This window comes from Canis lupus, chromosome 34, assembly GCF_048164855.1.
Source record: "Canis lupus baileyi chromosome 34, mCanLup2.hap1, whole genome shotgun sequence".
NCBI lineage: Eukaryota > Metazoa > Chordata > Mammalia > Carnivora > Canidae > Canis > Canis lupus.
In genome coordinates this window covers 5,997,143-6,009,182 of record NC_132871.1, presented here as the reverse complement: position 1 = coordinate 6,009,182, position 12,040 = coordinate 5,997,143, and the positions used below count along the sequence as shown (strand labels likewise).

The following is a 12,040-nucleotide window of genomic DNA, read 5'->3' as shown; positions in this document are numbered from 1 at the left end:
ATCATTCAAACCTGAGACTTATTTATGATGTCCTAATACCCAAAGTCTATGAAAATAGGTATGTTCTTGAAAAAAGCAACTTCGGAGTTGGTGGCTTTTGACAATTACATACAGTTGACCCTTGAACAATGCAGGGTTTGGGGGTGCTGACCCACGTGCACTCAAAAATCCACATATAATTCTTGACTCGCCTAAAACTTAATAGCCTACTGTTGACGAGAAGTCTTACCAATAACATGAGTAGTCAATTAACTACTTAATTACTCTCGTGGACTAGGGAACCTATGATAAGATCCCATCCTGTTTTTATACCTCAAGGTGCTATTCGTTAGTAAATGGTGATGCTTCCCGTGTGCAATGGCAGAGAGAGATTTGGGGGCATTTGGTATTCCTGTCATAGAAATTCCAAAATTGATCATTCTTAAATGTATTAGAATTTGAGCTTAATACAGCCTAATCCTACCCACTACTAACTCTCCACACCAGTAGCTTTTCCTTTATGGTAAAACATTATCCAGCCAGTCACGAGGTACAGTAAGCAGATCCTGCCTTGGGAATACACAAAAATGCTTCTATCTTCTGCTTTCACTGAACATCTCAAGTAGAAGCTTACTACATGCTAAGCAAGCACGCCAGGAAGTCTGTCCTTGGCGGAGATGAACGCAGAGAGGCAATCGGTGATGCTTTTAAAAACACTGAATCTATCTGAGTAACAGCACAAGTGAAGGGCTAAGACATCTGCCCATGCCCCCTTCCCTGTGCACCCTTAATTTCCGACACCCTCCACCCTAGTTCCAGGCACTGTGTTGTGGGCTACCCACACTGGGGCACTACGCTCAGTCGGCTTTGCCTAGACAGGGTCCCCTGACCCAGACTTGTCTGGCCTCAAAGAACTCACCTGATCCCACTCCCCCTTTCTTCGGGATTTTGCTCCTTTCTAGATCACAGCTAACTGGGTAATTACTTTATAGTCACATGAGTAAACTCAGGATCCCACAAGTAAAACGGCCAGATTTTAAAATTCCAATAGAAAGATCACTAGGTGACATTGCAGACAATAAACAACATGTTCTGAACAGATGATGCCCTTTTGTGCACGTATTTTACATCATAATGGTAGCATCCTGGTCAATCCATGCACAGGTCAGTGCTTAGCACCCTGCGGCTGAGCAAGATGGAACCTCTGGTCAAGACACCCAACGTAGGCCAACGTTAGCGTAAGAACTTTTTTTTTCTTTTTTTATAGAAGAGTTCCGATACTTTTCACAAAAAATGGAGGGGATACTCCTGCAGGTGATGAAACCTCACTATTAAGTAGCAGTATACTAAAGAGTACGATGCAATAAGCAAAACTAAAGTTCATGAGACCAGTTAACAAATTCACTCAACAACTATGTGTCAGGCACTCCTCAGGAGTGACAGTAAACAAGACAGATGTTCTGACACCCTTTTCCCCCCGTCTAGATCTAGTCTGAGTTACAGCATCAGCTTCCCTGCTTCTCGGACCTTCAGATTTGGTCTCAATAATACCACGGGCCTTCTTTGTTCTCTAGCTTGCAGATGACATCCAGTGGCACAGCTCAGCCTCCATAATCCCACAGATCTCCTCAAATATATAGCCAAAGTTCTGTTTCTCTGGAGAACCCGAAACACACAGTATTATAAATTTGTCAAAACCCATAGAATGTACAACACCATCAAGAGTGAAATCTAAACTCTGGACTCTGGGTGATGACGTGTCCATGCAGGTTCATGAACTGTAACAAACGTACCACTCCGGTGAGGAATGTTGGTAACAGGGGAGGCTGTGCCTGTATAGGGGGCAGGGGGCATCGGGAAGTCTCTATACCTTTTGCTCAATTTTGCAGTGAACCTCAAATTGCTCTAAAAAAATAAAATCTACTTTTAAAAGCTACTAAGGAAGGCACTCTGGGGTTTAAAAACTGAGCGGTCAAAAAATAAAATAAAATAAAAAAAATAAAAACTGAGCGGTCTTGGATGACTGGGTGGCTCAGGGTGTGGTCCCAGGGTCCCGGGATCTAGGCCTGCATTGAGCTCCCTCCAGGGAACCTGCTTCTCCCTCCACCTAGGTCTCTGCCTCTCTCTGCCTCTCTCATGAATAAATAAAATCTTAAAAAGAAAACTGAGTAGTCTTGCAAACATTCCTGTGTATGATCTAATAATGCCTAGTGACCTCATCCCACCCCACCCTTTCCTGAAAGAGCCAGGCCCTGGCCAGGGAGCAATGGACACGGTCTCCCCCACCACCTTCCATCTTCCTTCCACAGCACCTCTCCCCACGGATGGTAACTGATAGAGCTCTTCCTCTATTATCGGGACCGATTTCCTGGCTCTTTCAGCATTCACAGCTAAACTAACTCCACACCAGAGATTATTTCCCACTGTTACACTTGTCTCCTAACACCTTTCCTTCTCCCACTCAGTTTACTAAGCAAAGTATCTGTTTCTTCTATAAACAGAAGTTTTTAGGAAGCAGTGAGGACTCTGTACTTCAATTTTAAGGGCCTGAAGCTGTTTGCACACTAGTGGTAAGAAAAAAGTGACAAAAAAAAAAGAAAAGAAAAAAAAAGTAACACACCTAGACGAAAGAAAAACAATTGGCTTTGGAGCAAAATTAAAAAAAAAAAAACTTTCAGCTTTTATAGTCTTTAAATTCTACTTCCAGGAACACAGGTAAGCCTACCTTTCCTCTATCACCACTCCATTTAAGACATTTTCCTTTCTGATGTCATGATTTAACTTTTTGTGCACTGGCCCTGCAACACCGCCTTGTATGACCTCTCACTGAGCAAGATCTCACTTCAATTCCGTAGAATCTCGCCTTCATTGTCAGGTTAAGTGGACTCAGGCTAAGCTGAGCTCTGGGGAACTTACACACCTCGACATCCTCCCAAACTCAAAGGGACTTAAAACCAGAATTCTACGTCCATATCCCTCGCTCTTGATAGGGATTGCATTAAACGTGTAAATTGCCCTGGGTAACACTGACACTTTCACAATATTAATTCTGCCAATCCACGAGCATGGAATATTTTTCCATCTCTTTGTGCCTTCCTCAATTTCTTTCAGAAGCGTTCTGTAGTTTTTAGGGTATAGATCCTTTACCTCTTTGGTTAGCTTTATTCCTAGGTATCTTATGCTTTTGGGTGCAATTGACTCCTTAATTTCTCTTTCTTCAGTCTCATTGTTAGTGTATAGAAATGCCACTGACTTCTGGGCATTGATTTTGTATCCTGCCACGCTGCCGAATTGCTGTATGAGTTCTAGCAATCTTGGGGTGGAGGCTTTGGGGTTTTCTATGTGGAGTATCATGTCATCGGCGAAGAGGGAGAGCTTGACTTCTTCTTTGCCAATTCGGATGCCTTTAATGCAGAGAAAGCATTTGACAAAACACAGCATCCATTCCTGATCAAAACTCTTGAGAGTGTAGGGATAGAGGGAACATTCCTCAGCATCTTCAAAGCCATCTACGAGAAGCCCACAGCAAATGTCATTCTCAACGGGGAAGCCCTGGGAGCCTTTCCCCTAGATCAGGAAGGAGACAGGGATGTGCCCCCCACCCCCACCACTGCTATTCAACACAGGACTGGAAGTCCTGGCCTCAGCAGTCAGGTATCCCTCGCTCTTAACGTAGGGCCTCAATAAAACAGCCCACCTGGGTCTTCAAAACACCGGAAAACTTTTTAAATTAAGCTGCGTGTGAGCAAGGACCGTGGACCCGGCACAGAGTTCACCAGGCGGGGGCGGGGGGGGGGGGTCGGCTGCGCTTTGCAAAGAAACTTTAAAGCAGAAACAGGTTTCTGCGATGCCGGGAGCGCGGGGTGTCTGGGGCCCAACCCGGGGAGGCCCCGTTTGTTTTAATTTTCTTCAGTGGGTTTTCAGCCGGGACAAGCGGCGCCCCCGCCCCAAGGGTTTTCCAGAAACCGTCTCTAAGACTCGAAATAGTTGTGTCGTAAATGCGGTACCGCGACCTCCCTAACCACGCCGGTCCCTGGACTCCGGGTGTCCGGACAGACGACAGCTCCGGGGCGCCGGGGCGGGGAGCGGAGGGGAGGGGCGGGGGAGGGGCTGGGTCCGACCCGGGCGCGCCCTCGGCGGGGGGGGGGGGGGGCCAGGCCCGGACTGCCCGAGTTTGGAAGAGCCCCCCCCCCCACCCCCGGGGCCCAGGTCTTTGTTTTCTGGGTCGCAACACCGCAGCTGAGTGAGACTTCGCTGCAGGGAACGGCCGGGGGCGGGGCAGGGGGTACGGAGCTCTGGGCCCGAGCCGGAGGGGGGCTGGGGGCCGAGGAGCCGGGGAGGCGCGGGGTGGGTGCGGGGAGGAGCCTGCGGGCCGGCGCAGGGTGCGGGGGGAGCGCGGGGCAGGAGCCGGGGCCAGGGTGCCGGGAGGTGCGCGGGGAGCGCGGGGAACCGGAGGGAGCGCGGGAGGGGGGCGGGGAGCAGGGGCGCAGGGTGCGGGGAGGGGTGTGGGGAGGAGCCTGGGGAGCGCGGGGAACCGGAGAGAGCGCGGGAGAGGGGCGGGGAGCAGGGGCGCAGGGTGCCGGGAGGTGCGCGGGGAGCAGGGGCCCAGGGTGCCGGGAGGAGTGTGGGGAGGAGCCTGGGGAGCGCGGGGAGCGGGAGGGAGCGCGGGAGAGGGGCGGGGAGCAGGGGCCCAGGGTGCCGGGAGGAGTGTGGGGAGGAGCCTGGGGAGCGCGGGGAGCGGGAGGGAGCGCGGGAGGGGGGCGGGGGGGCGGGGAGCCGGGGCGCAGGGGGCGGGGAGGGGTGTGGGGAGGAGCCAGGGGAGCGCGGGGTGCGGGAGGGACCTGGGGCGCTGGGTGCGGGGAGGGGTGCGGGAGGGAGCCGGGGCGCAGGGGCGGGGGGGGGTAGCCCGGGGAGCCGGGAGCACTGACCCGCGGGCCGCTCGGGGACGATGGGCCGCCACCTCAGGGCGCGCTCGCTCAGCACCACGTCGCAGCTGCTCCGCCGGATCTCGAAGATGCCCCGAAGCAGGGTCTGCGCGGCCGCCGCGGGGGGCTGTAGCTGGGACACCCCCGCCGCCGGCGCCGGGGCCGCTGCTTCCTCCGGGCCGCCCTCCAGGGCGCTCACCCGGCCGCCGCGCCGCCCCCGGGGCATGGCCGACGCGCAGGCGGGGCGGGAGCGGGGGGTCTGCGGAGGCCTCGCGGCGGAGGTGGAGGCCGCGCTCCCGCGGCCCGGGCGGCGTCGGCGCTGCCAAGGCAACGGCGCGGGGCGGGCCCGGGGGAGGAGGCGGGGCGCGCACCTGGGCCCGCGGGAGGCCGCGCCCCGCCCCCCTGGACCGCCGCGCCCCGCCCCCCAGGACCCCGCGCCGTGACCCGCCCCCCCGGGCCCCCCCAAGCCCGCCCCCCAGGCTTCTCCTTGCCCCCGCGGGGCGCCCGGGCCTGGCGGGCCGTCTCCCCCGTTTGCCGAGCTGCCGCCCCGGGGGAGCGCGTCCTTGGAGCCCGAGGAGGGGAGGGGGGGGGCGGGGCTAAGTGTGGTTTACGTGGGTCGGGCCTCACCTGGCCTCAACTGGCCTCACCTGAGCGCGGGACTAAAAGGCGGCCCTTTACCATGAGCCCCAGCGGATGGGGCTGTTGACTCCCCACGTTGCACACCTGAAGCTAATGCACCAGGTATGTTGACGACAGTGGAACGGGGGAAAATAGAACAACAACAAAAAAAAAGGTGCCTTTGACGTTCAGTGTCCCCCAAGATGTCCTCGGCAGCCTTCCTTTCCCTGGACGGTGACAGCAGGCAGCCGGGCCTGGCCCCTGAAGGCTGCCGCCCTACCGTGGTGTTACCTGGCGATGGAGAGCCCCCGGGGCCCGTCCTTCCCTCTCTCCTGATCACCGCGCTCAGGGATGAGCTGACGGTTCACTTGAAGCGCACCGAGGCTGGAGGCCCCCGGTTCTCCGTCCTGGCTGCACGTGAGCGTTACCCCGGGAGTCAAAAAAAAAAAAAAAAAAGTCCAGATGCCCAGACTACACTTGAAGACCATGAAGTTGGAATCTCCGGGGATGGGACCCAGGCTTCGGGGGTTTGTGAAGCTCCCCAGACACTCCAGTGTTCAGCCAGGCCGGAGAACCGCTGCTCTGAGCGGTGGACTGACAGGTTGCTGACAAATTGGGACAATGAAACGGGGGGAAACTGAGTTCCCTGGAAGAGGAGCTTGGGGTGGGGGGGTAATAACAGCAGCCTTTATATAAGGTCAGAATCATGGTATTGGAAAGTTAGGGGGAAGGGAGTGAAAGAGCAAATTCCGTTTGTAGAGCTGTGACCGTAACTCCAGGGTGCCCGGGCTAACCAGTGACTGCAGACCCGCAGGCCCTCCCCCTGTCCCGGCCTGGCCACGCTGCAAAGCCCGGAGGACAGCTGGGGGTAGCAGGAGTGTCTCAAGGCTCTGTTCAAACTCGGATTTCAAACTATCAGGGAGGGAGACTGGCGGCCTAGACAAATCCCTCCCAGACGTAAGGCCCCTGTGTGCGGGCTAAGCTGGGACTCTTACTGTGGAATGCTCCGGAAACAAATAGCCAAGCTTCCAAGCTAAAGCAGGGCAGAGTCCCCGTTTGATCTGTTTCTGGGAACAGGGGTGCTGCTAAGCCCCTTGCAGGCTCAGGCTCAGGCCCAGCTCCGGGGGAGGCAGGCGGTGCCCTCGCAGAACGAGGGGTGCCTCTGGGGTCAGCGTCCTGTGTTCACAGCTGTGGGACCCTCCACACCCAGCTCCCTGAGAGCCGGGCCAATGGGCCAAGGCAGTGGCCACTTCCTAGGACCTTTGCAAGCACCGAGTTGCCATTTGTCAAGCTTCAACAGGCCTGTCAACAGCATGGCCTGTGGTGTTGCCTGAGGTGGCAGGTGGTGGCTGCACTCCAGGCTTTGCTCCTGATGGGCTGTCCCTTCCCAGGGCCCTCAAGGCTGCCCGGCCCAGGGGCTCCGTCTACACAAGCATCCGCACCGCACTGCGGCCTGCGGTACTGTTGTCACCAGGCCCAACCACTCCCCGAACTTCAGGCTCTACGTCCAGCTGCCCACCTGACATGACCGCTTGGCTGTCCGGTAACCATCTGACACGTAGTATATCTGAAACCAAACTCAGGATTTCCCGTCATAAACCTATTCCTCCCAGAATGTTCCAAATCTCAGCAGAGAGTGTCCTCAAAATCCTTCATGTCATTTTCATTTCTTCCTATTGTCTCGGGACTCCCCTCCAATCCACTGGCAAGTCCTGTCGGTGGCATCTGCCAAGGGGTTTCCCTTCAGCCTCGTGTCTTCCCAGCCTGTGCCTCTGCACCTCTCACCCGACCACTTCTGTAGCCTCCCAGCCCATCTCCGCTTTCCCCTCCGCCCGTACTGCCTCCTCCGGCCCAGCGTCAGCTTTCCACCTGGCAATCACGCTGCTCCTTTCAAAAGGTACAAGATCGCATCACTCCCCGCTCACATCTTCCCTGGAATCTCCCGTCATTTCTTGGAACAAACTCAACGTGCTTGGCAAGTGCACAAGGCCCGATGTAATCTGGGCTCTGGCTAAGAGAACGTTGCTGCCCATCCTCTGTCACTCACCTTCCTGTAACCATGGGTATTGGGGTTTGGGGGTGTTTTTTCTAAATTGCTACTACAACCAACTGCCATAAACTTGGTGGCTTAAAACAGCACAAATGTGTTATCTGACATTCCTGGAGGTCCGAAACCCAAACTCGGTTTCACTGTACTAGTATCAAGTCATCAATGGGCCTGTGTTCATCCTGGAGGCTCCAGGGAAGAATTCATCTCCTTGCCTTTTCCAGCTTCTAAGGTTGCCTGTATTTGTTGGCTTACGCCCCCTTCTTCCATCTTCAAAGCCAACAGCAAAGCATCTTCTCTCTGCTTCCATCCTTCCATCTTACGTCTCTGACTTTGCCCTCCTTCCCTCCCTGTTATAAGGACCCTTGTGATTACATCAGATCCATCTGGATAATCATTAACTGTGTCTGCAAAGTCCCTTTTGCTATGTAAGGGAAAACAGATTCATGAGTTCTGGGGATTAAGACAGGCATCTTCAGGCCACCGCTATTCATCTCTCTAGCATCCACTGCTTTATTTTTCTTCACACCCCTTATTATTACCTCTTACTCTATGTTTACTTCTATGTTTATTGTCAAGATTCCCCACTAAATGAGTTCATGCACTTAGTAACAGTCCTGGAATGTAAGAAACAATAAAGGTTAAGTGTTGTTATTATAATAAAAAAGCTCCTTGATGTCAAAGAATTGGTCTTGTTCTCCATTCAAGTCTCAGTAACTGGCAGGGTGCCTAGCACATAGTATGTGCTCAAGAAATATCGGTAACAATAACACTAAGGCACCTCAATAGTTTTCCCCCCACTTCCTGAGGCTCGGTTGTCCCTTAAGTGATGCATAGATATGATGCACTAATGCATGAAAATTGCTCTCTGAAAATTTTTAGGTGGCTTCCTGAACATTGCTTTCCCTGCTGTGACTGAAGCTTGGGCATTTGTTTTCAGAGCACTAAGTGGTAAGAGTCCTAACTTAACAGGCACATAGTTGCTTTATGTTTGAAAGGCATTTGGCTAGGTCTGGAAACAGACTTCATCCCTGCTATTTATTTATTTATTTATTTATTCATTCATTCATTCATTCATTTAAGAAATTCACATCTGAGCAGAAGACTTGGAAAAACTCTCTGCTAATAACGTTGTTTTGGGGAGGTCATTAAGTATCTAGGCAAATCTGAGAGAGGTAGGTCTAATGGGACAGTGTCCTGAAGTCAGGGACCCCTTCTCAGTTCCACAGATGAAGGCAGGTGAAATCACAGTCAACTGAGACACCCGGACCAACTGCATCAAGGGCAGGGGACAAAGAATTCCAATGCCTGAGCTTTGGCCAGTGGACAATCCTAGATCAAGCCCCTTGATCTCCCACAGGTTCTGCTGCCTTCAAAGTTTGGAGTTTGTGTGAATAAATGAGTGCCTGTGTTATCAAATTACCATCAATATAGCCTTTTTCAGACTCCAGTTTACTTTAAAGAATATGTTCAGTGCAAGTAGAGTAAAATCCAAGCTCCCACCTTGTGACCTGGCTCCTGCCCCCCAACACTCAAACCCCGTCTCCTGTCATTTTTCTTCCCTGCTTTCCATGCCTATGTCTGACCGCACTGGCCTTTTTTCCATTTTTCAAATAAACCATGGTTATTCCTCATGCAGGGCCTCTTCTGTTGTTATTTGCTCTGTGTGGAACAATACTATAGCCAGCTTTGCAGAGTGCCCGGATCAGCTTCATGTTACCGGCTCAGAGGTTCTTCTCTGGCCAATCAAAAGTTCACCCCTTATTAAATTCAACAGCAAAGAAACAAACAATCCAATCATGAAATGGGAAAAAGACATGAACAGAAATCTCACAGAGGAAGACATAGACATGGCCAACATGCATATGAGAACATGCTCCGCATCACTGGCCATCAGGGAAATACAAATCAAAACCACAATGAGATCCCACTTCACACCAGTGAGAATGGGGAAAATTAACAAGGCAGGAAACCACAAATGTTGGAGAGGATGTGGAGAAAGGGGAACCCTCCTGCACTGTTGGTGGGAATGTGAACTGGTGCAGCCACTCTGGAAAACTGTGTGGAGGTTCCTCAAAGAGTTAAAAATAGATCTGCCCTACGACCCAGCAATTGCACTGCTGGGGATTTGCCCCAAAGATACAGATGCAATGAAACGCCGGGACACCTGCACCCCGATGTTTCTAGCAGCAATGTCCACAGTAGCCAAACTGTGGAAGGAGCCTCGGTGTCCAACGACAGATGATGGATAATGGAATACCCACCATTTGCTTCAACGTGGATGGAACTGGAGGGTATTATGCTGAGTGAAATAAGTCAATCAGAGAAGGACAAACATTATATGGTCTCATTCATTTGGGGAATATACAAAAAGTGAAAGGGAATAAAGGGGAAAGGAGAAAAAATGAGTGGGAAATATCAGAAAGGGAGACAGAACATGAGAGACTCCTAACTCTGCGAAACGAACTAGGGGTGGTGGAAGGGGAGGTGGGCAGGAGGTGGGGGTGACTGGGTGATGGGCACTGAGGGGGGCACTTGATGGGATGAGCACTGGGTGTTATTCTATATGTTGGCAAATTGAACAATAAAAAATAAATTTATAAAAAAAACAAAAATAAAAATAAAAACATAAAACAAAACAAAAAGCAAAAGTTCACCCCTACTAAACGATTCCTCATTGCATTCCCACCATCCAAATGTACGTCACCGGTTTATTTGTCTCCTTCTTTCTTGTCTGTCTCCCCTTTCCCATCAGATGGGGACCTCAGTGACAACTGTGACCTGGTCTGCTTGCCTACGGCTCTATCTCTTATACCTGAAATAGTGCCTTTAGAAGCACAGATGCTCAATAAATGTTTGTTGAATCCAAAAAGGAATAAATTAATTTTTAAATTGAATTCCTGTATGCATTTTTGATATCGCTGAATATACCATATTTCATGGGTGAGGAAAAAAGAAAAAGGTGTGACATATGTATTTTCTCCATGTCAACATATATTTCAGGTGAATTGAGCAGTCATTTCTTTCTTTCTTTTTTTTTTTTTTTTTTTTTTTTTGAGCAGTCATTTCTAATACAAAATGGGCATCTTACCATGAGGGGCTGCCTCCCTCTCATCCTGAGTGAAGACCTTGTCAGAGTGTTCCCACTACTCTGGCTCCTGCTGCCTCGAAGGTAGAGACCAGTAACGTCCCTGCAAAAATTACAGGATCAGATTCAAAGTCCAGGACCTCATAGATGAGGTTTATTGGGATGTGCTCCTCTTATTCTGGGAAACTGTGAACTAAAAATACAGGTTACCTGCCCCACACATCAGTATGCGATGGTGAGACAAGCAGAGAATAACCGCAGAAAATGCTGCCATTGGAACACCGAGCCGGTGGGGACAGAAAGCACATCGCAGTCACTGGTTCAGAGCAATTCTGAGATCCAAAGGGGCATGTGCCGCTAGCTCCCGAGACCCTGAGAAAGAGATGCTCCTTATCTCACATCTAGTTCTGCTCCCTAGAGCAGTTCCCTAATTCACTGTTCTCAGCTCCTCTCAGCTCCAGCCTCTGGGATTTGGGTTCTGTCCTTTATACCATTCTTCGTTTCAACAGGAAATTGCCCATGATGACAGCAGAGTAGGTTTTCAGCCTTTTTTCTATACACAAAAAGTTGGAGGCCAAGAGGCTTCTTTTAATTTTGAACTTTCAGGTCAGAGAGGTATAACTCTTTAGAAACTTTGTGAGCTTTCTTTATGTAGTTCACATATATATATATATATATATATATATATATATATATATATATATATCATATGTGATGTGTGACATTTGCATATATATCCATATATAGGGACATATACACATATAAATAAAATTGTGTTACATTATACAAAAGCCGTTCCCACAAATCTCTTCAAGACTGGCCTCTCTGTACTTTGGACTCCAAGTCAGGGTATTGGGGTATAACATTCCTAATGTTTTTAGAAGTACTTTCATCTAGGTAAATTGTGTTTTCCAACCATACTTGTGATTGGGGCTTGGTCTGAAGGCTTGTTTAACTTAGACAACCTACATTTCATCTTGGATATGAGGCTACTTCTTACTTTTAGAAAAAATATATATATTAGCCAAGATGTCTGTCCGGGCCTTCTATAGTTCCTTTAAATTGTGCTTGTTCGCCATTAAAAGACCCTAAAAGAAGCCAAATAACACTTTTAATATTCTGCTAAATACAAAAAGAAAAAATGTAAAAACAAGGTAGTGTCCCAGATCTACAAAAACTAAAACTTCTGAAGATATAATCAGTAAGTGGTATTTTGAGCAATCAAAAGAGTCAAATAATGAGATGTACAGCCCTATAGAACTCAATTTGGAGCCTTGTCCTTGGGTTTTTAGCTCACAAGGGGAGTACTGGCTGAAGGCCCTAAATAATCGGGGAGAGGTAGATAGCACTGTTAGAGGCCATAGCACTTAAATTCATTTGGAC

General features: G+C 50.4%; 1 protein-coding gene and 1 long non-coding RNA gene across 4 annotated transcripts in view; one reads left to right on the top strand and one right to left on the bottom strand.

The window, feature by feature from the left end:
• The window catches only part of CERKL (CERK like autophagy regulator), a 129,577-nt gene extending 124,429 nt beyond the window's left edge, over positions 1-5,148 (bottom strand). Inside the window, exon 1 of one of the 3 annotated variants that reach the window (XM_072811384.1) lies at positions 4,908-5,148. In XM_072811384.1, the coding sequence (XP_072667485.1) occupies positions 4,908-5,130 (223 nt within the window). In that variant the 5' untranslated portion in view covers positions 5,131-5,148. The remainder of the gene's footprint in view (positions 1-4,907) is intronic. The other 2 variants (XM_072811385.1, XM_072811386.1) reach the window with 2 other exon arrangements.
• On the top strand, positions 1,121-1,915 carry LOC140624484 (uncharacterized). Its single transcript, XR_012023958.1, has 2 exons — positions 1,121-1,217; positions 1,554-1,915. It is a non-coding gene; the product is annotated as an uncharacterized lncRNA (long non-coding RNA).
• Positions 5,149-12,040: the final 6,892 nt, after the last annotated feature.